Source organism: Balaenoptera borealis (assembly GCF_965194805.1).
Source record: "Balaenoptera borealis genome assembly, chromosome: 7".
NCBI lineage: Eukaryota > Metazoa > Chordata > Mammalia > Artiodactyla > Balaenopteridae > Balaenoptera > Balaenoptera borealis.
In genome coordinates, this window is record NC_138864.1 from 17,192,411 (window position 1) to 17,219,793 (window position 27,383).

At 36.9% G+C, this 27,383-nt stretch overlaps 1 protein-coding gene across 4 annotated transcripts in view; it reads right to left on the reverse strand.

Annotated features, from left to right (window-relative positions):
• The window catches only part of CDK13 (cyclin dependent kinase 13), a 113,700-nt gene that overhangs the window by 80,180 nt on the left and 6,137 nt on the right, over positions 1 to 27,383 (reverse strand). For all 4 annotated transcript variants that reach the window (XM_082399712.1, XM_082399710.1, XM_082399711.1 and 1 more), the window contains exon 2: positions 3,206 to 3,865. In XM_082399712.1, the coding sequence (XP_082255838.1) occupies positions 3,206 to 3,865 (660 nt within the window). The remainder of the gene's footprint in view (positions 1 to 3,205; positions 3,866 to 27,383) is intronic.

The following is a 27,383-nucleotide window of genomic DNA, read 5'->3' on the forward strand; positions in this document are numbered from 1 at the left end:
GGAGATCACATAATCAGACCATGTCTTTCTTCTACATATAATAACCAAAAACAAATTTCTGTGAGATGTGAGTTAACCTTTAAAAATGTTTTAAACCTGTAAGTTTTAAAGGAAAAATTATAGATCCAACTACATTCAAAATGGAAAACACCCACGCAGCCAAAAACAAAAAAAAGTCTCAAAGACAAGCAACAGACTGTGAGAGGCACAGGTCAAGATCCCTAACATAAGCAGTACCTATAAATCAATTAGAAAAAGGATAATAATCTTAAGGAAAAGTCAGTATAAAACATGAACAAGCAATTCACTGAAAAAAAAAAAGCCAACAAGTGTTAGAAAGATGCTATATCTCAATAACCAGAAAAATGCAAAATTAATCACATATTTTAAAGATTTTCAACATTTCAAAATTGGCAATATTTAGTGATAGTTGAAGCAATTTCATACACTTGGGTGCATAAATTGGTACACAATCTTACTAAGATACAATTTGGCAGTTTCCGTCAAATTTTTAAATGTGGATACTTTGACCTCACAACTATCCTATAAAAACTGCTCACATGTACATAAAATATTAATGTAAAAGGCGAATTTAATAGCAAACAATTATAAATCTAAGTATCCATTAATCAACAGAATAGTTAATAAGACAGTGATGCATCCACTTCCATGTATAGGAATACTGAACCTATCTCTCCCAACCTGGAAAGATCTCCAACACATTAAAATTAAAAAAAAGAAGTGAAGGAATATTATGCATGGTATGATCGTAATTTTTAAAAAAATCATTTATTACATGTAAACATATAGTTAACAGTCTATCTTATGATTTTCGGAGAGTAATGGATTCCAGGGCTGGGAGAGAAGCAAAGTTCAAAATGAGCCTAAAAGATACTGTTTGGCTAGGAAGCAAGGAAGCACTCAAAACTAAAACGAGTCATATCAAAAGGACAAAGGAGTTGGCATAAAGGAGTTCCCGCTGGCCAAATTTCAGACAATCAAATTTGAAGCATCAAAAAGAAGAGTGGCTCAATGTTCACTGCAGCTCTATTTACAACAGCCAGGACATGGAAGCAACCTAAGGGTCCATCGACAGAGGAATGGATAAAGAAGATGTGGCACATATATACAATGGAATATTACTCGGCCATAAAAAGAAACGAAATTGAGTTATTTGTAGTGAGGTGGATGGACCAAGAGTCTGTCATACAGAGTGAAGTAAGTCAGAAAGAGAAAAACAAATACCGTATGCGAACACATATATATGGAATCCAAAAAAAAAAAAAAATGGTTCTGAGGAACCTAGGGGCAGGACAGGAATAGAGACACAGACGTAGAGAATGGACTTGAGGACACGGGGAGGGGGAAGGGTAAGCTGGGACAAAGTGAGAGAGTGGCATGGACATATATACACTACCAAATGTAAAATAGATAGCTAGTGGGAAGCAGCCGCATAGCACAGGGAGATCAGCTCGGTGCTTTGTGACCACCTAGAGGGGTGGGATAGGGAGGATGGGAAGGAGACGCAAGAGGGAGGAGATATGGGGATATGTGTGTATGTATCGCTGATTCACTTTGTTACAAAGCAGAAACTGACACACCATTGTAAAGCAATTATACTCCACTAAAGATGTTAAAAATATACATATAATAAAATTTTAAAAAAAAAGTGGCTATAAGTGATGCTGAATCAATCTTTGGCCGCACATGTCAGTAGTAGTACTCAGGAGTCTTAAAAAACTTCAGTATGCTTGAAACATACAAACACTTTCCAAGCAAAAAGAGCAAAGACACAATAGAAAAGACAGAAAAGAAGGTGGGTCAAAAAAATTTTTTTAATGGCCAAGTATGAAATGTGCCACCATCTTGTTAAAAACAGATGCACAAAGATTATCCTCCTTAATAAGCAGTCACCTGGGCACATCCTGAGTTCTTAAAAACATCACCACTAAAAATTTATCCCTGAAGCACATATGAAAAATAAAGTAGCGAACAACCAGTCTCACTGGTCCAGAATCACTAGATTCTCAGCAACTGGCTTATTCTCACTAATAAAGTGACTCAATTCTGCATTCATGCCTCTCTGTCCTGGACAGCCCATTCCAGGACTCATCAAAATTACAAATCACTACGGTTATGACCCTTTGGTGTTCCTAGAGAACAGTCAAACCTGCAAATACCACAATTAGAATAGTATAACTGGATAACACCTGATCAAATTGGATGGGGTCCCTCAGCAACATTTTTGACTGTAGAAAAAAGATGCCTCAGAGGGCATGAAACACAGAAATTATATTCAATACTTTATTTTCTGTTCGTTTTAAATTATAAAATTGTCATCATGCTAGCCAAAGTGAGCACTTGAAAGACCTGCCCACATGGAATTTCTATCCACTTGTTTTCAAATTCTCAGATGTCAGCTAGGAAAACTGCCCATATAGTTGCTTTTTAACAAGAAGCGGAAGGGGAGGGGAACAGCTGTAATTTCTTCATAAAAATAAAAATGAAAAAGGTTAAGTCAACTGGTAAATATCACACAACAGCATAAAGCTTCTATCCTAGCATACATTTGAGAAACATTCTTAGAACTGCATTTACATTTACTCTTACCTTCATCCTCTTAAAAATGTTTCAAAATAAAGTACAAGCCACACCCCCAATATTCACAGCAGAAACGTGTAAACAATTTAAAGGAAAGCATAAAGCATAAAAGCATAAACACATTTCCGTAATATGTAATTAATCTCTAATTGCAAAAAATTAAGTCAATAAAACACTAAAAAGTGATGTATTCGTAAAGCCACCTAAAGTAATAAATTTATAAGGCCAATGAAAACACTTAGAATAACCAAGATACATGCTATTATCAACCAGGACAGACTCTCATAAAATGTCCTGTCTCCGGTAGTATCACCAAGGAATACTCAGCCAAAGAAAATACCGACATTTCTAATTCTCAAACTCAAGCTGAAACATACACTGTATCCCATGACAATGGCAATTTTTACCTGGAATTCTTAGCATAAGCTATAATTTTGTCATCCTACAAGCCATGTGCTTCATTTTAAGTTGTACACAATAAAGAAAATTAATTCACTTACTAACAGTCATTATAAAATTTTTTTGGTGGGGGTCAAATAATTTCTCATTGCAAACTTAGATTTTTTTTCTTTAAACAGTCACTGACAAAATTTTTTGCACTTACCTATCAGCATCTTTGTCTTCAGGCAGCATGGGAGGCAAAGGTAAGGGCGGTAAGGTAGAGGTCACTAAAGCCACATGTTGCTCCTTCTCCTTGGCTCCTATGCTTGGTGTAAGTGGTTTGGTTTTCTCTTTAAGAGATACTGGTTCCTCCTTTGTAACAGCAGATTTACCCTCCTTTCCAACTACAACTGCTTTCTTGGTGGCTTTATCTACAATCAAATTATTATCCACCTTTGTTACCTGAAGAGGCGGCTTTGTTTTTGCCTTGTCATTTTTTAAAGTTCCACCGCTTGAGGGAGAAGGTGCATGCTCAATTTTAAGTTTCTTCACATCCTTCACGTGGTTGGTTTGTGATGCACTGGCACCAGTTTCCGTGTTCCCCTTGGTAGGTGTAGAAGTGTTTGAAGCTTTGGCAGCTTTGGCAGCGGCCTCAGCAGCCTTAGCTGCTTCTGCAGCTTTCGCTGCCTCTGCAGCTCGTGCTGCCTCTGCAGCTCGTGCTTTTTTATTCTTGTTCAATTCAGCTGCCAAGCTACTCTTCAGAGTTAGTGTGCTAGGAGAAATGCTAGAATGACGACTTCTGGATCTAGACAATCTGTGCCTGCTACGAGATCTTGAATGCCTAGATGAATATGGGCTTCTGCTTCGGGATTTGGCAGACCGTCTGGTGGAAAATAATTAAGATTTAGTCAGTAATTCAGAAAAGTTCAGTTTGAAGTGTACAAAAACTCCTAACTTGAGCCTGTGAAATGAAATAGAAATTACTTAATTTCAAAATCATAATATAGTTTTTGTGAGAGAATTTTTAAAAAGCAGAAAGTGCTTTTAAGTAGAATATTATCTGGTGGTTATACTTTTCCTGAAAATAGACTCAATGCTTGATCTCAGTCTGGCCTACAAATGCTCAAAGATGAGGCTGGATGAAAGTAGATCTCTATGAAAAGAAATACTGTAAGAATCAGGAGGAAAAACTATGACAAGGCATTACTGCTGTCTCAAGAAAATAGAAGCAGTCAACAAGGATACACCAATGGTAGTAGAAGTAGCAGGGTGAAGTCTGACCAATCTTTTACCAGGGAGACCATTTCTACAACTCAAAAGCCCCCCATGCATAAGTTCAGGAGTAAGGAGTGCTCTGTCTACACCAAGAGTGAAAAAAATGAAACCTGTCATTAGGCAGTAAGTAGAAAAAGTCTAAATCATGGGAACTATTTAACAATGACTGTTCATTTAACTTCTCAAAAATCACTGGAGAACACAAAAATTAACGTATATTCAAAAGTATGGTGGCAACCAAAGTTTCTATGAAACAAATGCAGCACAGCACCAAGAGAAATGAAGCTAAGCTTTTCAAATCCACACCTTATCAAAACTATTAAAAAATATAAGACCAAGGCACTATTAGAGTACTTTGACATATTTGATATGACTCACTTAATGCTCACATCAACCCCAGTAAAGTATCTGCAGTTTGCAGATAAAACTTGAATCTAAAATATTACTTGAAGTCGAATCCCAATCTCGTTAGTAGTTGTACTGGTTATTATCTTCCTGCCACTACCCCATCCCTCCAATACTCTTCTGCCCTACCCTGTGCCCGAAGGAGGCTGACCTCAACAGATGCATCTTCTGGGTTCCAGTGCTACCCATCACTGGCAGATCAGGAGGCAGAGAAAAGCTGGATTATTTCTTTCCAGCTCCCTCCTTCGTATTGGTCACATTTTGTGGCAGAAGCTCTGTCCCACTACCACCATGGCTCCTGTCAGGCACCGCCTTCTCCACAGCTCTCACCAGGCTCTAATAACACTATTATTTTCCTTGCCCCTTCAAGCTTCCCTCTGTAACTAACGAAAACATCCCTTGTCAGTTTTCTCAATCCACCCCTATCTCTGTAGTCCTCCATTAAAGTTTCTTAAACCATCTGAGTTGGATTCTGTTTCCTTCGAGAATCTAACTGTATGCCAGGTCTTAAACCCAGATCTTTTGATTCTAAAGTAGGCAGAGTCACATTCAACACATTAACACACTACCATGGAGACAGTTCTTATTGAAATTTTGTATGGGGATTTGGTAAATGAAGCAAAGAAATTCCTAAGCACCCATAATTAAAGTGGGAAGAGAAAAGGAAGAACTAAAAATTTTTTTTATATTTGGCATTAATATATTATGTAATATATACATATATATTATCCAATACATTTTACAATTCTAGTATGAAGACAAATGACGGTTAGATTTAGGATAAACTCAAATACAAATTCAACTTCTCCCTCATTCTTTCAGAAACATTTCAAAATGTACGTAGGGCCAATTAGTGTTCAGCACTGAGCTAGTGTTTCAAACCTCATACTTTACATAAAGTATTTATGTAACATTATTTTAGGTTAACAGGAACACTGGTTTAGTAAACATTTTAATCTAACACTTGCTTAACATTAAATATCCATATACATCAATCATTAAAATCATCAATGAGCTTACAATTATTCATGGAAATGAGAGGAAATGTTTAGCTAAATATAAAGTAATAAGTTGGTTATAAAATATCTTGGATAACTTTAATATAGGAACAAAAAGTGTCATAATATGAAACACTTGGCCACACTTTTAATTTCCTTTGCCTTCAGAATCTTGGACCTCAAAATAAGTCTGCTATGTCAAGTTTCTATCCCCTGATCAGATAATAATGAGGAGTAGAAAGGTACACAGCAGGAGAAAGCAAAGAGACTGTCGTCTCATCAGAGGTAACAGCACAGAACTTTTCTTAAATTAACTTTCCCACACTAGCAAGATTCTGGTCATCAGCTTCATACAGACACAGAAATTATATTTAACTAGGAAATTTATAATCAGTAAACTTTACTTAAGAAAACAGATACAAATATAAAATCCCAACACAATTAACTCCTCTGGCCTATTAAATTCTTATTCTCTTCTGCACAGAATCTAGATAAGGAAGTTATCAGTAAAGACAAAAATTTTTGACCTATAAAAAACATATTTCAGAAATGACATTTTTATGGTATTTAATCCCTAAACCAATTGAAATTCTTCTAGACACACACTCCATTCTTCTTCAATTTTTCTATTTCTCTTCAAAAGTTCCTTAACTTGTCAAATTTCCTGCCCAAGTAAACTTGTATTCTCTCAGGAATTGCATATTTGCTCATCAATTTCAATTACATATTTACTATTTATAACAAACATATTTTGGGAAGCTAAAATTAAATAAAAACACAAAACTCAAGTTTAGGTTAATTTTACTAATGATCTAACACTTTAGCCATACAAAGTTATGAGAGTAAGAGAGAAGTGGATCTCTAAGACTACATAATGAATTATGTCATGTCTTATAAAAAGAACTTAAATGGATAGTAGATAGCACATCCTTGTTTTATAGGTAAGATTTTTCTTCTTTTTAAAAATGTTTTTTCTAATATTTCTGTACTGTAAAATTTACAGTGACCATATATTAGCTGTTTCTTGTTTGTTTCTAATGTTTTTAAGATGTTACAGAATCGCGGGGCTTCCCTGGTGGCGCAGTGGTTAAGAATCTGCCTGCCAATGCAGGGGACACAGGTTCAAGCCCTGGCCCGAGAAGATCCCACATGCTGCGGAGCAACTAAGCCCATGCGCCACAACTACTGAGCCTGCACTCTAGAGCCCGTGAGCCACAACTACTGCAGCCTGCACGCCTAGAGCCCGTGTTCTGCAACAAGAGAAGCCACTGCAATGAGAAGCCCGTGCACCACAATGAAGAGTAGCTCCCACTCGCCGCAACTAGAGAAAGCCCGTGCACAGCAACAAAGACCCAACACAGCCATAAATAAATAAATAAATAATTTTTTTAATTAAAAAAAAAAAGAAGTTACAGAATCTTTTTAGAAGCTTTCCCAAATTCATACAACTCAAGGCAGAACCAGCGGGCTTCCCCGGTGGCACAGTGGTTAAGAATCCGCCTGCCAATGCAGGGGACATGGATTCGAGCCCTGGTCCAGGAAGATCCCACATGCCACAGAGCAACTAAGCCCGTGCACCACAACTACCGAGCTGGCGTGCCACAACGACTGAAGCTGGCGCACCTAGAGCCCGTGCTCCGCAACAAGAGAAGCCACCACAATGAGAAGCCTGTGCACCGCAACGAAGAGTAGCCCCCGCTCGCCGCAACTAGAGAAAGCCTGCGCACAGCAATGAAAACCCAATGCAGCCAAATATAAATAATAAAATAAAATAAATTTATAAAAAAAAAAAAAGCAGAACCAGGATAAAAAATTCAGTATCTAAAACCCAACTGGTTAGTGCTCACTGTTAATTAGGTTAGTGTTCCTTAGAGAGAGAGCATGGTGTACTGTTCACTTGACTGTATCACACAATCTCTCCAAGAGTCCAGGTCTTCTGCAATTGTGCCTAATTAGCAAACACTGATTCTTAAAATTTTTACTATAATAATATTCAATCCCTCATTATATAAAATAATATGTAACAGCAGTATCCAACAGAACTTTCTGGGATGGTGGAAACGTTCAATACATGTGATGTCTCCTATGGTAGTCACTATTCACAATATTTTTTAGCCGTATTTTTCTACCCTGCTTATTTCACATGCTAATAATAGCTATGTCCATTCAAAAACTTGTTGCCAAGCCCCCCATAAAGGTATGAAAGTGCTTCCCATGCAAGGATGGTTCAACATACGCAAAACAATAAATGTGATATACCATATTAATAAAATGAAGGATAAAAATCATATGAGTATCTCAACAGATACAGAAAAAGCATTTGATAAAATTCAACATCCTTTCACTATAAAAACGAAACATACGGTTACTAGAGGGGAAAGGGGGGGAGGGATAAATTGGGAGATTGGGATTGACATAAACACACTAATATATATAAAACAGGTAACTAATAAGGACCTACTGTATAGCACAGGGAACTCTATTCAACACTCTGTAATGACCTATATGGGAAAAGAATCTAAAAAACAGTAGATATATGTGTATGTATAACTGATTCATTTTGCTGTACAGCAGAAACTAACACAACATTGTAAATCAACTATACTCCAATAAAAAAATTTTTTAATAAAATAAAATAAATAAAAATAAAAACTAAACAGATTGGGCACAGAAGGAACACACCTCAACACAATAAACGCTATATATGACAAGTCCACAGCTAACATTATACTCAACCGTGAAAAACTTAAAACTTTTCTCTAAGATCAGGAATAAGATAATGATGCCCACTCTTACCACTTTTATCCAACACAGTATTGGAAGTCCCAGCCAGAGCAATTAGGCAAGAAAAAGAAATAAAAGGCATCAAAATCAGAAAGGAAAATGTTCTTTGTTTGCAGATGACATGATCTTACAGACAGAAAACCCTTTAAAGACTCCACCAAACACCTGTTAGAATAAACAATTTCCGTAAAGTTACAAGATACAAAATCAGTATTAAAAATCAGTTGTGTTTCTATACACTAATGACAAACTATTGGAAAGACAAAGTAAGAAAACAATCCCATTTATATTAGTATCAAAAAGAATAAAGTACTTCGGAATAAGTTTAACCAAGGAGATGAAAGAAATTGAAAAAGAAATATACGGAAAGATATTCCATGCTCATGGATTGGAAGAATTATTAAAATGTCCATATTACCCAAAGTAATCTACAAATTCAATGGAATCCCTATCAAAATTCCAATGGCATTTTTCACAAAAATAGGAAAAAACCCTAAAATTCATATGGAACCACAAAAGACCCTGAACAGCAAGAGCAATCTTGAAAAGGAAGAACAGAGCTAGAGGCATCAACTTTCTGATTTCAAACTATATTACAAAGTTACAGTAATCAAAACAGTATGAGACATGGATCAATGGAACAAAATGCAGAGTCCAGAAATAAACCCATGCACATATGGCCAGTTAATTTTCTACAAAGGAGTCAAGAATATACAACGAGGAAAGGATGATCTCTTCAATAAACGGCATTGGAAAAGCTGGATAGCCATACGCAAAAAAATAAAACTGGGCCCCTATTTTATACCATATACAAAAATCAACTCAAAATGGATTAAAGACTTGAACATAAGATTTGAAACCATAAAACTCCTAGAAGAAAAAGAAGGGGGTAAACTCCTTGATACTGATCTTGGCAAAGGTTTATCAAAAGCAAAAATAAACAAGTGGGACTACATCAAACTAAAAAACTTATGCACAGCAAAGGAAACCACCAACAAAACAAAAAATCAACCTATAGAATGGGAGAAAATATTTTTGATAAGGAGTTTATATCCAAAATATACAAGGGGGATTTCCCTGGTGGTCCAGTGGTAAAGAATCCACCTTACAATGCAGGGGACATGGGTTCAATCCCTGGCCAGGAAACTGGGATCCCACATGAAGCGGGGCAACTAAGCTCGCGCACCTCAACTAGAGAGCCTGTGTGTCGCAAACTACAGAGCCTACGCGCTCTGGAACCCGCGCGCCACAACTACAGAGCCCACGTGCCCTGTAGCCTGTGTGCCACAACGAGAAGAGAAAACCCACACGCCACAACTAGTAAGAAGCCCACGCGATGCAACAAAGATCCCGCATGCTGCAACTAAGACCCGACACAGCCAAAAATAAATAAATAAATAAATAAATCTCAAAATATACAAGGAACTCATACAACTCAGAGAACAAAAAACCAAATAAACCAATTAAAAAGCGGGCAAAGGGGACTTCCCTGGTGGTCCAGTGGTTGAGACTCTGCACTTCCAATGCAGGGGGTGCGGGTTCAATTCCTGATCAGAGAACTAAGATCCCACATGCCATGCGGCACAGCCAAAAATTAATTAATTAGTTAATTTTAAAAAACATTTGTTTAAAAAAAAAGTGGGCAAAGGACCTGAAGAGACTTTGCAACACATCCAAATGGCTAACAGGTACTTGAAAAGGTGCTCAATATCACTAATCATCAGAGAAATGCAATTCAAAACCACAATGAGATACCTCCACACACCCGCTTGAATGTTTATTATCAAAAGGCAAGAGATAACAAATGCTGGTGAGAATGTAGAGAAAAGGGAACCCTGGTCCACTGTTGTTCGGAATGTAAATTGACACAGCCACCATAGAAAACCATATGGAAGCGAATCTAGAAGTCAAAAATAGAACTATTGGCAATCCACTTCTGGGTGTATATCCGAAGGATATGAAATCACTACCTCAAAGAAATATCTGTACAGGCATACCACCACAATAAAGCAAATTTGCAATAAAGCAAGTCACACAAACTTTTTGGTTTCCCAGCACATGAAAAGCTGTTTACACCATACTATAGTCTATTAAGTGTGCAATAGCATTATGCCTAAAAAAACAATGTACATACCTTAATTTTTAAAACTAATGCTGCTGGGAAAATGGCACCAATAGACTTGTTCAATGCAGGGTTGCCACAAACCTTCAGTTTGTAAAAAACACAGTGTCCGAGAAGCACAATAAAACAAGATATGCCTGTACCCCCACCACGTTCACTGCAGTACTATTCGTAAGAGCCAAGATATGGAAACAATCTAAGTGTTTATGAACAGATGAATGGATAAAGAAAATGTGGGCATGTGTTTAATATTATGCAGCCTTAAAAAAAGGAAATCCTGCCATTTGTGACAACACAGATGAACCTGGAGAGTGTTATGCTACGTGAAATAAGCCAGGAAAGACAAATACTGCATGGTATCACTTATATGTGGACTCTTAAAAAAAAAAAAAAAGTCAAACTCGAAGAGAGAAGAGAAGGGTGATTGCCAGGGGCTAGAGGCTGGGGGAAATGGGGACAGGTTGGTAAAAAGGTACAAATTTCAGTTTTAAGATGAATAAGGTCAGGACTTCCCTGGTGGCACAGTGGGTAAGACTCTGTGCTCCCAACGCAGGGGGCCCGGCTTCAAACCCTGGTCAGCAAACTAGATCCCCACATGCATGCTGCAACTAAGAGTTTGAATGCCACAACTAAGGACCCCATGTGCCGCAACTAAGGAGCTGGCAAGCCGCAACTAAGGAGTCCTGGAGCGGCAACTGAGGAGCCCGCCTGCCACAACTTAGACCCAGTGCAACCAAATAAATAAATATTAAAAAAAAAAAAGAGATGAATAAGGCCTAAGAACCTAATGTATATAACATGGTGACTATAGCTAATAACACAGTGTTGTATAATTAGAATTAATTTGCTAAGAGAGTTGAACTTAAGTATTCTTACCCCCCCCCAAAAAAAGAGGTAAATATGTGAGGTGATGAATGTGTTAACTTGATTATGGGAAGCCTCTCACAATGTATACATATATCAAGTCATCACTGTTGATACCTGAAATATATTACAATTTTATTTGTCAATTACATCTCAACAAACTGGGGGGAGGGGGAATGATTCCCAAAGTGAAAACAAGCACTATATAAATATAACGTATTATTTTTCAAAAACCGGTCTCTCAAAATCATCCCTTTAGTCACTCTCTCAGTCAAAACTCTAAATATTCCTATAAAATTTGCCATGCATTAGTATTATAACAGCTCTATTAAATTTAACAGTACTATGGCAGCCTCTTAAATTTACCCCCTTGCTTCAAAACTAATCTGTATCTAAACCAGACTTACATGCCAAGTGAACACCTTCCTCTAAAATCTGCTCCCTGCCATTCTGTATTTTTAATTTCACCACTCTCCTCTACCCATTTACCTAGCTTAGAAATCTTCCCAGTTTTCTGCTGCCCATACCACATGCCATCAACTGTCTCATTTTATTGATTCTAACTCTACGTTCCCTTACATCCATAATTCCCTGCATGTTTCCTATTCCTGCTGTAAAAAATTATCCACAGATTTAGTGGCTTAAACAACACAAATGTATTATCTTACAGTTCTGGAAGTCAGAAGTCCAAAATCAGTCTCACTGGGCTAAGATCAACATGTCACCAGGGCTTTGTTCCTTCTACAGTCTCGGGAAAATCTGTTCCCTTGCCTTTTCCAGCTTCTAAAGACTGTCCGTTCCTTGGTTCATGGTCCCACATCATCTGACTTTGGTTCATGGTCCTTCCATCATCACATTTCCTCTCTCCCTCTGCTTCTATCATCACATGGCCTTTTCTGACCCTGACTTTCCTGCTTCCTTTTACAAAGACCCTTGTGTTTACATAGGACCTACAATCCAGGATAATCTCTCCATCTCCAGATCCCTATTTTAATCTACAAAGGTCCCTTTTGCCAAGTAAAGTAACATATCACAGGTTCACATGGACATCTCTGAGGGGGCCATTATTCACATCTTCCTCTTCTATTCTCAAGGCCACTGTTCTATTTCAGACCTCATTACCTCTCCTCTAGGTTACCTTATCATCTTAAAAATAACTGATCTCTTTAAATCAAATCTCTCCTTGCCCCAATTATTTCTACAGACACCATAACCAAACTAATCCTCACTTTTCAGTGATTATTGCATGTCTCAAATTCACTTACTTTCCTTCTCTTTTTAGTAACTATTCCAAACCTTCACACCTTCTTCAAGCTCACAACATTCCCAAAGTCTTTTCTTAAAATCACTTTACTTCTTTTTCACAGAAAAAAACAAAGGTTATCGGGCATGTTTCCTGCTTGCCAACTTAATCCGTATCTCCATTCACTTTATATTCCACCTGATCTCAGAGCAGAGGTGTTCCTCTTTCTATCTAAGGCTAACACCTGTAATAATACTTTCAATCCCATATTCTCTAGATCCTTACTTCAGAGTTTGGCCCACAAACCAAAGCAGCATCAGCTTCATCCGGGAGTTTATGAGAAATGCTGTATCTCAGGCCCCCACCCAGACCTTCTGATTCAGAATCTGCATTTCAACAAAATCCCCATTATAGTCTGAGACGCACTATGCTAGGCTTCTCTATGGCTACTCCATTACTTGTGACTTCAACCTTTTGCTGTCTATTCACTATTTCCCCTCAGGAAATAAATAACTCAAGACTCTAAAATCTTTAAAAACAGACAAAAAAAAAAAAACAAGCAATAAATGGTACCTTGATATTGTATCTTTATTTCTCCTTCCAATTACAGCCAAATTCTCATCCACCCCACATACTCCTCAAACCACTCTAATCTGGCTTATATGTCCTCACTATAATTATTGAGGTGACCAATGACCTACCTCTGGAGGAAAAATAAAGGGAAAAAGAAAGAAAAATATCAATATCTATGATGACAATGTTGACTATACCCTTAAAAAACACTTTCTAAGCACTTCCACTACCGTTTTTTTCCTTCTATGGCCGTTTCTCAGTGCTCCTTAAGGTTCCTCTTCTTCACTATACCCATTCTCCCACGATCCCCAAAATTACTTAATTTATACGTATGTATGGCTTAAATTGTCACCTAAACATTGATTACCCCCCTAAGTCATCCTCCACCCCTCCCAATTATCCTAAATGCACCTTCAACACAATACAGCTGAAGCTATTAGGCTTCCTCTCCAAATCCACCCCCTTTCTCCTTAAATATACCCTATCCTCAGGCAATGGTATCCACTGAAGTAGCAGAAATCCAGAAGTCATTCTATATTCCACCTGATCCCTTTCCTCCCTTCTCCCATATCCAACTGATCTCCAAGTCCTGCCAATTCTACATCTCAAGCATGTCTCCAATTTTCGAGGCTCTTTATCCCCTTAGCTACTATTTCACATGAGGTCCTACCCCATCTTTTACTTTGCCCAGTGTAATAGTCTCCTTACCAGTTTCCCCACCTCGAGTCTACCTTTTCCAATTTACTGCCACCTGAATCTTTCAGTTACCCTCTATCAAAATTCTTCACAGCCTTGCACTGCACACAAAACCTTGTCCAGCCATCCCAAAGCACATAAAATGCCAGGTCTAGAATGTTTCTCTCATGTTCCTCTCTTTCCCTATTTTATCTGCCAAGCAAAGGGATACTTCATAGCAAAGCACAAATGTCTACCACACCTCTATAAAGCCTCCCCTTATTATGCCAGGCAGCTGCAGATGTTCCTTGAACTACGATCCTACAACACTTCATTCACATTTCATTAAAATAATAATCTGTCTTCCCCAACTAAACTGAGATCACTGAATTCTCATAGCCCTGACTAGCACAGACCTGGCACTGGCAGATGCTCAATAAATATTTGCTGGTAGTATTCCTACTGAATAGAATTCACCTTCCTTAGCCTAGTATTAACGTGCTGCATAATCTGTCTGGTCCTAACCTACCTTTCCTTATCAAGTTCTGAATTTGCCTAATGCTCCACACCTTTACTCCCATAGATTGACCCTCTGAAGTTATCCTCTTCTCCTCCATCTTCTATTGAAGTCCTATCCACCTTTCAAGGCCTAGTTCAAGAGTCCTTCCTTCTTCATAAAGCTGTACCACCAGCTCCAAGAAAAAAGCAAGCTCTCCTTTCTTTGAATCCCTATAGCACCTTATCTGCATCCTTCTTAAGATCTTTATCATTCGTAACATTGCACTTCAGATATTACCACATTATCTACTAGACTATATCCTCTTTAAGGAGCAACACCAGACCTAATTCATTTTTGTTATCACTCCACAGCCCTTAACGTAATAACACACAGATGGTAGTCTTTTATTAAATAAACAAGTATACCACACTGAACCCCACAGTTTACAAAATACTTTTATAGGCATTTTTCATTTGACTTGCTCTTTATATCAACCAAGGCATAGAGAAAGCAGATGGAAGAACTAAGATAAAGAGGGTCAAGAAATGTACTTAGAGGCCAGGAGCTATGAAAAGGTAGAGTCAGTACTCAAGAGCAAGTCTTCCAGTTCAAAGCCAGGCATTATTTATTGCTACCACACCATACTACACCCTTTCCCTCCATTTATTTAATTCTTATCTGTCTTTATGGGTCAAGCTAAAGTCCCATCTCCTCTGTAACCTTCTCATTTGCTGAAATCATATGACACTTGTTACATACTGCCTTGTATTTTATGTCTTTGTTTTTTAAAAACATAAATTGGATTATGCCACACCTTCGCCTAAAACTCTCCAATGGCTTCTCAATGTATTTAGAATAAAATAAAAATCTTTTTTGTGATCCACAAAACCCAAATTGCCTCTCATCTTTATTATACCCTCCTTCACTCACTAGGCTCCAGCCACACAAGCCTCTTTTCTGCATCTTCAAAAGGTCATGCTTTGCAACCTAAATGTCCGTCAACAGATGAATTGATAAAGATGAGGTATATACAATAGAATATTACTCAGCCATAAAAAAGAATGAAATAAGGCCATTTGCAGCAGCATGGATGGACCTAGAGCTGATCATACTAAGTGAGGTTAAGTCAGAAAGAGAAAGACAAACATATGATATCACTTATACACGATCTAAAAAAAAATGATACAAATGAACTTATTTACAAAACAGAAACAGACTCATAGACACTGAAAACAAACTACCAAAGGGGAAAGGGAGGGGAGGGATAAATTGGGAGTTTGGGGTTAACAGATACACGCTACTGTATATAAAATAGATAAACAATAAGGACCTACTGTATAGCACAGGGAACTATATTCAATCTTATAATAAGCTATAATGGAAAAGAATCTGAATGAGAACAGGTATATAGAGACAGAGATGTGTAACAGAATCACTTTGTTGTACACCTGAAACTAACACAGCATTGTAAATAAATTATACTTCAATTTTTTAAAAAATGAGAAAAAAGAAAATGAAAATCACACTTTTTCTTGATTTGATACCTTAAAACATTGTTTTTTATCTTCCTGGGATGCTTAGATCATCACACAGCTGACGCTTGTCATTTAGGTCTCCATTTAATTATCAACTTCATAGTGAGGTTGATAAATCAGAAAGATAAATTAGCACATATACACCCCTCTTCTCCACCAATGTCTTATTTACCACTATAACCCCAGTGTCTAAAACTATGTCTGGCATATAATAAGAGGTTAAAAGATATTTACTGAAGTGATTAATAAAAGTAAAGAACAAGTTATCTACTTCTCTGAATGTCTGCAAATACCAGCAGAATGCTTTGGGTAACTGATATCCAACTAGTTAACTAATAGGCATAGGTCCACTGATAAAATTCTACTTAAACTAAGAAGGTTTAGGGCTTCCCTAGTGGCGCAGTTGTTAAGAATCTGCCCGCCAATGCAGGGGACACGGGTTCGAGCCCTGGTCCAGGAAGATCCCACATGCTGCGGAGCAACTAAGCCCGTGAGCCACAACTACTGAGCCTGCACTCTAGAGCCCGCAAGCCACAACTACTGAGCCCGCATGCCACAACTACTGAAGCCCGCGTGCCTAGAGCCCGTGCTCCACAACAAGAGAAGCCACCGCAATGAGAAGCCCGCGCACAGCAACGAAGACCCAATGCAGCCAAAAAAAAAAAAAAAAAAAAAAAACTAAGAAGGTTTAGGAGACAGAATTACATTAACTAGCTTCTTCATATAAACATTGAGATAAATTTATTATTTTTATTAACAACCAAACATTTTACATCCATTATCCCACAGGGACTTAATAAGCAAAACTAATTTTTCTAATATAAAACTATATTTGCTCCTTCTTTTTAATAACTGGAGGGTCTTCTTGATTAAAAAAATAATTCAGTCACAGAAGAAATACGAATGGCCATTTAAGAAATTTAAGTGTTGTCTCCTCTCTGGTAACCAGAAAAGGCAAAATAAAATGTTGGTAATAAATTTACAATCATCAGAATGGCAAAAAGAAAAATTCTGAAAATATCAAGTATTCACCAGAATTTAGAGAAACGGTCACTCATATAAATTATCAGAGGGAATATAAAATTGCTAACTAAGCCTTTTTAAAAAAGGCAATTCGGTAGTACCTATCAAATGCTTTTGATCTGCAATTTCACTTATAAGAACATATCCTACGAAAACATTTCCAAATGTGTCAAAAGTTATCACTCAGATATCCTTTAAAAGACTGTTTGTAATATAAAAAAAAAAATGAAAACACAGCTTAGTGCCCAACAGTTGATGGTTACATAAAGCTTGACAGATTTCATTATGGAATTCTATGTAGCCGTTTGGAAAGATCTTCAAATCATACTGTTAAAAAAAAAAAAAAGTAAAAAACAACACTTATGGCATAATAACATTCTTAATGTTTATGTGTATATATGTTTGTATGTAAGTATATATGCAGAAAAAGGATGTACACCAATCTATTTACACGGTTATATATTTGGAAGGAAATGGGAATGAAAAGGGCATAAAGGGTAGCTTTCACATCTTGCTACGCCTCTGTACAGTTTTCAAGCACTTCATATGTTTTAAATATAAAAAGAGTATAGGTTAAAAAAAGTCACACAATTCCATTGTATAAAACTGAAAAATGCAGAAAAATTTAAGGATAAACACCAACAGAAAACTTTAAAGATGAACACTACCAGAAATTACTACAAACCAGAATGTATGGTATTTTACAATGTTTTTTACACTGTCACTTTCTTTAATAAAAATGAAAGAAGTTGTATCAATTTATTTACGCCAATACACCAACTGCTTAACTTCAAAGAATTATATTTAGAAAATCATGCATGCTTAAGTAACACTAACTAGATAAAAGAAACACTATCAACATTAATGCATATATTTTCCATAATGAAACATTTTTCATATGTTTTTTCCGGCATAGTCTATGAGGAAACTGATGTGGCCAATCACTGTGCACATACTACAAAATAGGAGACTTCCTCTTTTCCTAGCCCATAGGACAAGAGTGGATAATTACACAGGCTTGTGTATAAAGGACACCACAGGACAATAGTGGATAATTACACAGGCTTGTGTATAAAGGACAACCAAAGCATCTGGAATTTTTTTGACACCAAAAATTAGACTCTGAGGGAAACAACTTTAATCAAAAAAATAAAACAAAGGCATTTATGAAAAATTCACAGCTAAAATCATTTTGTGGAGAAAGACTAAATGTTTTCCATACCTGATCAGGAACAAGGCAAGGTAGTCCAATTTCACCTCTTCTAATCAACACTGAACTTGAAATTCTAGCTGTTATAATTAGGCAAGAAAAAGAACTAGACCACGGGAAAATAAAGAAATAAAGCATTCTCTATTTGCAGATAACATATCTTGTGTATAGAATATCCTAAGGAATCCACTAAAAGACTATTAGAATTATTAAGTCAGCAAGATGGCAGGATACATGATCAATATAGAAAAATCCAGTGGTTCGGACTCGGCACTTTCACTGCCAGGGCCCGGGGTTCAATCCCTGGTCGGGGAACTAAGATCCTGCAAGACGCGCAGAGCAGCCCAAAAAAAACACACAAAACACTACTGTAGGACCTCCCTGGTGGCGCAGTGGTTAAGAATCCGCCTGCCAATGCAGGGGACACGGGTTTGAGCCCTGGTCCGGGAAGATCCCACATGCCGCGGAGCAACTAAGCCCATGCGCCACAACTAATGAGCCTGCGCTCTAGAGCCCGCGAGCCACAACTATTGAGCCCACGTGCCACAACTACTGAAGCCCGTGCACCTAGAACCCGTGCTCCACAACGAGAAGCCACCGCAATGAGAAGCCCTCGCACCGCAATGAAGAGTAGCCCCCGCTCGCCGCAACTAGAGAAAGCCCACGCGCAGCAACCAAGACCCAACGCAGCCAAAAATAAATAAATAAAATAAATAAATTTATTAAAAAAAACAACAACACTACTGTAGTTCTACACAGTAGCAATGGACAATCAAAATTTACTTACAAAACAAGGTCCTACTGTATAGCACAGGGAACTACTAATTCAATATCCTATGATAAACCATAATGCAAAATATAAAAAAGAACATATATATCTATAGCTAAGTAACTCTGCTGTACAGCAGAAATTAACACAACATTGTAAATCAACTTTACTTCAATACAATTTTTTTTAATTTACCCCCAAAAATTTAACTTACAATAATAATTCCCATTGCAATAGTCTTAAAAAGAATACCTAAGAATAAATTTAACAAAAGAAGTGCAAGGATTGTACCTAAAACAAAAAACACCATTGAAAGTACTTAAAAACACCATTGAAAATACTAAGGAAAATCTAAATAAACAGAAAGACATTCCATGTTCAGGTATTAGATGACTTAACATTATTAAGATGGTAATACTCCCAACTGATCTCCAGATTCAATGCAATCCCTATGAAAATCCTTAACTGCCTTTTTTGCACAAATTGGCAAGCTGATCCTAAAATTTTTGTGGAAATGCAAAGGATATCCCCACCACCCTCCCCTGCCCCCACAATAAAAAAGACAAAAAACACAAAGTCAAAGCAATCTAAAAGAGAAAATTTGGAAGATTCAGACTTCCTGATTTCAAAAATTACTGCGAAGTTAGAATAATCAAGACTGTGTCGTACTGGCACAAGGATGGACATGCAAATCAATGGAATAGCACTGAGAGTCCACAAAATTAACGGAAAATAGATCGAAGATCAAGATGTAAGAACTAAAACTATAAAACTCTTAGGAGAAAATATAGGAACAAATCTTTGTGACTTTTAATTAGGTAAAGTCTTCTTAGGTATGATACCAAAGCACAAGCAACAAAAAGAAAAATTAACTAGACTTAATCAAAATTTAAAACTTTCGGGCTTCCCTGGTGGCGCAGTGGTTAGGAGTCCGCCTGCCAATGCAGGGGACACGGGTTCGAGCCCTGGTCTGGGAAGATCCCACATGCCGCGGAGCAACTAGGCCCGTGAGCCACAACTACTGAGCCTGCGCGTCTGGAGCTTGTGCTCCGCAACAAGAGAGGCCGCGACAGTGAGAGGCCCGCGCACCGCGATGAAGAGTGGCCCCCGCTTGCCGCAACTACAGAGAGCCCTCGCGCAGAAACGAAGACCCAACACAGCCAAAAAATACATATATATATATAAAAAAAAAATTTAAAACTTTTGTGCTTAATAGACATCAACAAAGTGATACAACAGGAGAAAATATTTGCAAATCAAGTATCTGTGCCATAATTTATTTATCTGCCCCCCTATTCAGAGTACTTAGGTTGTTTCCAGTTCTCGTTATTAGGTAGGAATTACTCATTCCATTTTACAAGTAGAAAGACTAGGGCTCAAAAAGGATAAGTAAATAAATTGCTTGATATTGCTCTGCTACAAAAGCACCAGAGTTAGCGCCTAAATTCACATCTGTATTATTTTTAAGTCTTTGCTTTTTCCTTTATACTGTATCTCTACCCAGCCAACCCAAGGCACAAGATCTGCCAACCACACAGTAGTCTTTTGGTTGTTCTGTTGACCGCTGCCCTAGGAATTCTTTTTTCTTCTTCTTCTTTTGGGTCCATAAACAATGTCTCAAAAGCTAAGTGACTTGTCCAAAGTTACCCTGCTACAATAGCCCAAGCGGTTGCCAACAAGTTACTTGCGGAAGACTCCATTTCATTGTACTAAATTAAAGTTGACTCTCCCAAACACAAGAGTTTGTCTCTCTAGGGGAAGGAGAAATGTTGCAAGTCATATTAAGGGACTTGGATCCAGAATACATAAAGAACTCTTAAGATTCAACAATAAGAAGGCAACCAGCTTTTAAAATAGGTAAAGGATCTGAATAAACATTTCCCCCCAAAAGATATACAAATGGCCAATAAACACATGAAAAAAATGCTCAACATTATTAGTCATTAGGGAAATGAAATCAAAAGCACAATAAGATAGCACTTTAAACATAAAGATGTCTATGATTAAAAAAAACAACTACTGTCAAGGATGTGGAAAAACTGGAACTCTAACATACTGCTGGTTGGAATATAAAAATTGATGCTGCCACTCTGAAAAATATTTTGGCAGTTTCTTAAAATGTTAAACATAAGCTTACCATATGACTCAGAAATTCCACTCTTAGGTATATACTCAAGAGAAATAAAAACATATCTCCATGCAAAAACTGTACACAAGTGTTCAAAGGAGCATTATTCATAACAGACCAAAGTGTAAACAACCCAAGTATCCATCAACTGATGGTAAAATATGGTATATCCATATAATGGAACACTACTTTGCTAAAAATGGAATGAAGTACTGATACATGCTACAACATATATGAACCTTAGAAACATTAAGTTTAATGAAAAAAGCCAGTCACAGAAGACCATAAACTGTATGATTCCATTTATATGAAATGTCCAGAAAAGGCAAGACCATAGAAACAAGAAAGTAGATTGGCGGTTGTCAGAGACTTGGGGAGGTGGGAATGCAGAGTGACTACCACCGAGTTTCTTTCAGGTTTGATTAAAATGTTCTAAAATTAGTGGCAATGGTTGCACAACTCTGTGAATACACTAAAGACCACTGATTGTACTATTTAAAATAAAAGTAAATTGTACAGTTATTTTAAAAACTAGAAAAAGTAAATAACATAACACTGAAATGTTTCATGTTTATTCTGAAGGTGTATTTCCTTTCCTTTATGTTCCTAATGCAACACTGAAAGTTAAAAAAAAAAAAAATGACAGATGGCTGACTTTCTGCAGATTTGCTCAGGCAAACAAGTTCTAATCCACTGAGCATAACCCTGTCTTCATGTTTCACTGAATCATGTCTTGAGACGTGTTTTTGAAGAGAGAAAAAGGAAAGATGGTGAGAATAGCACAGGAAGGGCTTAATACTTGATTTGCATGAAGGCACATACTTTTGATTAGTCTAACTCTAGTCATCATGAATTTATTCACAAGCCAATATTAGACCCTGTTAATAGCAAAATTTATTGTAGTTCTATACACTAGCCATGGACAATCAAAATTAAATTACAAAAACAATTCCCATTATAACAGCCTTAAAAAAAAATACCTAGGAATTTATTAACAAAAGTAGTTCAAGGATTGTACCCTGAAACATTTTTTAAAAATTGAAAAGATTAAGGAAAATCTAAATAAATGGAAAGACATTCCATTTTCATGTATTAGATGGCAACATTATTAAGATAGGAATACTCTCAAATTAATCTCCGGATTCAATGCAATCCCTGTGAAATTTTTTAAATTCTGAGGTGCTGTATATTTTATTATCCAAATCAATTTAATATTATTTGTCACGTATCTATCACCTATAGATACAACAGGTGGCAGGTGCTTAAGAGACACTAAGATTAAAAAAGAAACTTATGGAACTTAAAATCCAGTGGCTGGGGCTTCCCCGGTGGCGCAGTGGTTAAGAATCTGCCTGCTAATTCAGGGGACACGGGTTCGAGCCCTGGTCCGGGAAGATCCCACATGCCGCGGAGCAATGAAGCCCGTGCGCCACAACTACTGAGCCGCACTCTAGAGCCCACGAGCCACAACTACAGACCCCACGCGCCACATCTACTGAAGCCCATGTGCTCTAGAGCCCGCGCACCACAACAAAGAGTAGCCCCCGCTCGCCACAACTAGAGAAAGCCCACGCGCAGCGACAAAGACCCAAAACAGCCAAAAATAATAAATAAATAAAAATAAATAAATTTTTTAAAAAATCCAGTGGCTGAAGCAAAAACAAATTATTACGGAAACTCTCGTCAAACTACGCAAGCCAGAAGTGAAATAAGTCAGAGTACCCAGGGGGAAAATACATATATACAGAATTCTATACCTAGCAAAAATATCTTTCACGATGGAGGCTTTTTCAGACAGACAAAACAGCAGACCTGCACTAAAAGAAACGTTCAAAGCCATCCCTCTGGCCAGAGAAAAATATTATATTAAAATCTGGATCTACACAAAGGAAAGAGAAATGTTTGAAAAGGTATATATAAAGGTAGGTAAATGACTTTTCTCATTTTAAATTTCATGTCTATACATAACATACGTAAGTTATACATACGTAGAAATAAAACATATGACAAGAACAGTACAAAAGACAAGAAGAAAATGGAGGTATGCTCTTGTAATGTTATATTATACATGAAGATAGACTGTGATAAATTAAAGATGTATATTACAAAACTAAGGATGTATAAGTGCAGGGAACTATTTTCAATATCTCATAATAACCTATAATGAAAAAGTATATATAAATTACTGAATCACTTCGCTGTACACCAGAAACACAACACTGAAAATCAACTACACTTCAATTAAAAAAAAAAAAAAAAAAATTAAAAAAAAACCCAAGGAGAAAAAAACCTGTGAACATGAGTTAGGCAAAGTTTGAGGGCACAGGCGATGACAAAGAACACAAATCATAAAAGAAAAAATTGCCAAATGAGATTTCATGAAAATTTAAAACTTCTGCTTTTGAAATTACTGTTAAGGAAAGGTGAGCCAGTGGCTCACCTTTGCAAAACATGTATCTGATACAGAGTTTGTATCCAAAATATGTACAGAACTCAATGAGACAAACAACCCAATTCATAAAGAATATGGACAAAACATTTTAAGACACTTCTCAAAAGACACGAAGAGCAAATAAGCATACAGAAAGATGCTCAACATTATTAGTTATTAGGGAATTGCAAATAAAACCACAATGATATACCACTATACCTCTACTAGAACAACTAAAATCAAAGACTGACAAAAACTGAAGTCTCAGTGAGAATGTGAAGCAACTGGAATGCTCATACACGGCTGACTAGAACGCAAAATGGTACAGCCACTTTGGAAAACAGGCTGGCATTTTCTTATAAAGTCAAACATTCACTTAACCATACAACACCGTAGTCCCACCCCTAATCTGCTCACAAATAATAAAAACAAAAGATCTATATTCAAATGTTCACAGCATCTTTGTTCATAACAGCTCAAAACTGGAAACAACTCAATTGTTTATCAACTGGGTAATGGGATAAGCAAATTGCAGTATATTCATAAATGGAATATGACTCAGCAATAAAAAGGAACAAACCACTCGAACATGCAACAACATCAGTGAATCTCAAAAGCGGGTTAAGTGAAAGGCAGACAACAAAGATTACATACCATATAATTCCATTTATATGACATCAAGAAAGGTAAAACTAATGTGACAGAAAGTAAATTAGTGGTTGCCAAGGACCACAGGGAAGAGTAGGGGACGGACTGCAAAGAGGCACAGGGAACTTTTGGGGGCAATAGAAATGTTCCAGTTATCATGATTGTGGTGATTCATCAAACCCATTTAATTGTACGCTTAACACTGGTGAACTGTACTATAGGTAAAGTTATACCTCAATAAAACTAGTTTTTAAAATGAATGAAAGAAACTTGTCCAATATACAGGGCTGGGGTTGGAGAACTCTAATTAATCCAAACCTGGATATAATAAGTATTCATAAAAGTGATCTTGGGGCAATAAGCATTAAGAGAAATCACTTTGGGATGAGATTAATGAAGGCTTCGTAGATGACTCATGAACTATGGTTGCAAAATGGACAAGTAGGATTGGCCAATTGAGGGCAGGGCATAAACTAACGTACCGGGGGCTTACAACTCCATGTTTTTAAAATGGTAAGGAGTCCAGTTTGTATTGTCATCAACACATACAGTGAGAAATAAGGTTATTTTGGGTCAGTCTATGGTGGAGAATCTTAAATGCCCAGTTCAAGAATTTGACTCTGTAAACATATTTTACAGAAAAATGACAGAATCAAAGTGGTATTTTGAGATTAATTTGAATGCACAAAACAGGAAGGGCTCAAAGAGGAAAAGCCCAAATGCAATCAGAATCAACAATAAGGATGTAAGCTACAGAGTTTCGAACTAAATGAGAGTAGACCAGGGCTTCCCTGGTGGCACAGTGGTTAAGAATCCACCTGTCAATGTAGGGGACACAGGTTCGAGCCCTGGTCCAGGAAGATTCACATGCCATGGAGCAACTAAGCCCATGCGCCACAACTACTGAACCTGTGCTCTAGAGCCTGTGAGCCACAACTACTGAGCCCACATGCCACAACTACTGAAGCCCATGTGCCTAGAGCCCGTGCTCTGCAATAAGAGAAGCCACTGCAACGAGAAGCCCACACACCCCAACGAAGAGTAGCCCCTGCTCTCCGCAACTAGAGAAAGCCTGCACACAGCAATGAAGACCCAACGCAGCCAAAAATAATTAATTAATTAATTAAAAAAAAAAAGAGTAGACCAAAGACCATTACAGAAGGACAAATTAGAACAAGCAATTCAGTAGAACTCAGGAGGGAAAGGAGATAAGTATTACTAAGGTTTTGGCACTGGATGCTTGGGAGAAACTACTGCCATTTAAAACACGTGCGCACACACACACACAAATCAAAAAGTTCTTAAAACTAGACGTTACATAAACAAGGTTAAAAGACTCACAAAAATACTAATACCACAAAAAACACTTAATATCTCTAATACAAAGAGCTCTTAGAAAAACATCAAACAAAATAATGAATCAAGAAATTAGAACATCCAACATACAGATGAAAAGAAAGGCAGCCTTATTAGATATTAAAGAAACACAAATGAAAAAAAATAACGAGACATCTGACAACTCCAAGTGATGGTGGGACTGAAGAAACAGGCATTCTCACACTGTTGGGAAATATAAATTGGTAAAAGCCTTCTAAAAGGGTAATATGACAGTGTATCAGAATTATAAACCTGTAAACCATTTTTGACCCCAGCAATTTTATCCCTAGGAAATCCAATCTAGAGGAGATAATGGGCAAATGCACACAAAAATTCTGCGACAGATGCATAAACATAGAAAAAAACAAAAAATAAAAAAAATAAGAATCTAGCAAAATGGACTTGGCCAAACAAGTTATGGTATATCCATACAGCAGAATACTAGGAGCCAATATAAAGACTATACTATGGAGTACAGGATACAAAATAGCATTGTAGTATGTTATGTAAAATCTTATGTCCTTATGCATATACGCATAGAAGTCTAGAAGAATGTTCATCAAAATGTCATGAGGGTGATCATCTCAGGTAGCTGGATTCAAAGGGACTTTTAATCTCATACTTTTCTGTACTAACAAAATTTCTACCATGAGCCTCTATTATTCTTTGTAGATATGTGAAAAATAATGCAGAGCAATATCAGAAAAAGAAATGACTCCAATAGAAGTGAAATAATTAATTTAATGGTGGATAAATTAAGTTTGAAGTGTCAATAAAAATACCTCAGTGAAAGTATCCCTATGCAACTGAAAATGCAAAAAACGGAAAAGAAACAGAAAATGGGCATGCAGCCCATTAACTACTTTCATTTTCAGTTCCTCTCACCACCTTTTTCATTTCCATTTTATGCAAATTCCAGTTTTTAACCTAGACTTTAATCTTCTCACCTACATTTATTTTCCAAATATATTAAGAACACTAGATTCTACCATAATTTGCATGTGCAGAAATTCAAGGAACAAGATCACTGTGAATAAGTAATACTTTTCTTAATACTTTTGCTTCCAACACCCACTTTAAAATTTACAGATATCTACATATGAAACAAAGCCAAACAAAAACAAAAATAACAACAAAAACTTAAGTGATATTCATAGAAAACATACAGAATAAGAGAAAAGATTTAAATGACCGTAAATATGAATATTAAGCAACATTAATTTTCAGCTGGTTTTTCAAAAATAGCTATTAATTTTTCAGAGTCAGGAAATAATAGCTTGACATACAGTCTACTCAGAAAATTTTCACCAAGAAAAACAGATCATTTATTATGATCATACAACAGAGTGCAAATATAAATACTAAGTCTGAATTTATTCTTTTTTTTTTTTTTGGCAGCGCCGGGCAGGCAGCATGTGGGATCTTACTTCCCAGACCAGGGATGGAACCCGTGCCCCCTGCATTGGAAATGCAGAGTCTTAACCACTGGACTGCCAGGGAAGTCCCTGAATTTATCCTATTCACACTAAAAGTGACTCCCAGCATCCTTGACTCATTCCAGTAAAGCATAAGCTAGAAGGGGGAGGTTCTTAAATTTTCTCCTTATAAATCAAAACAATTACTTCCGCCATCCTAGAGTATACGTAAACCAAAACAGCAAGTAAATTTAGAGATACAACTGGCATTTATGCAAAAGCTGGTTTGCATTAATCTGTGTACAAAAATATTCAAATTAATTCAACCACTAATAAATACACTTTGGAATTTGTCCTCTAGGAGCTTACAATCTAGTAGGGAAAACACAAATTTTTAAAAGCTCTACAGCAAAGATAAAACAAAGTG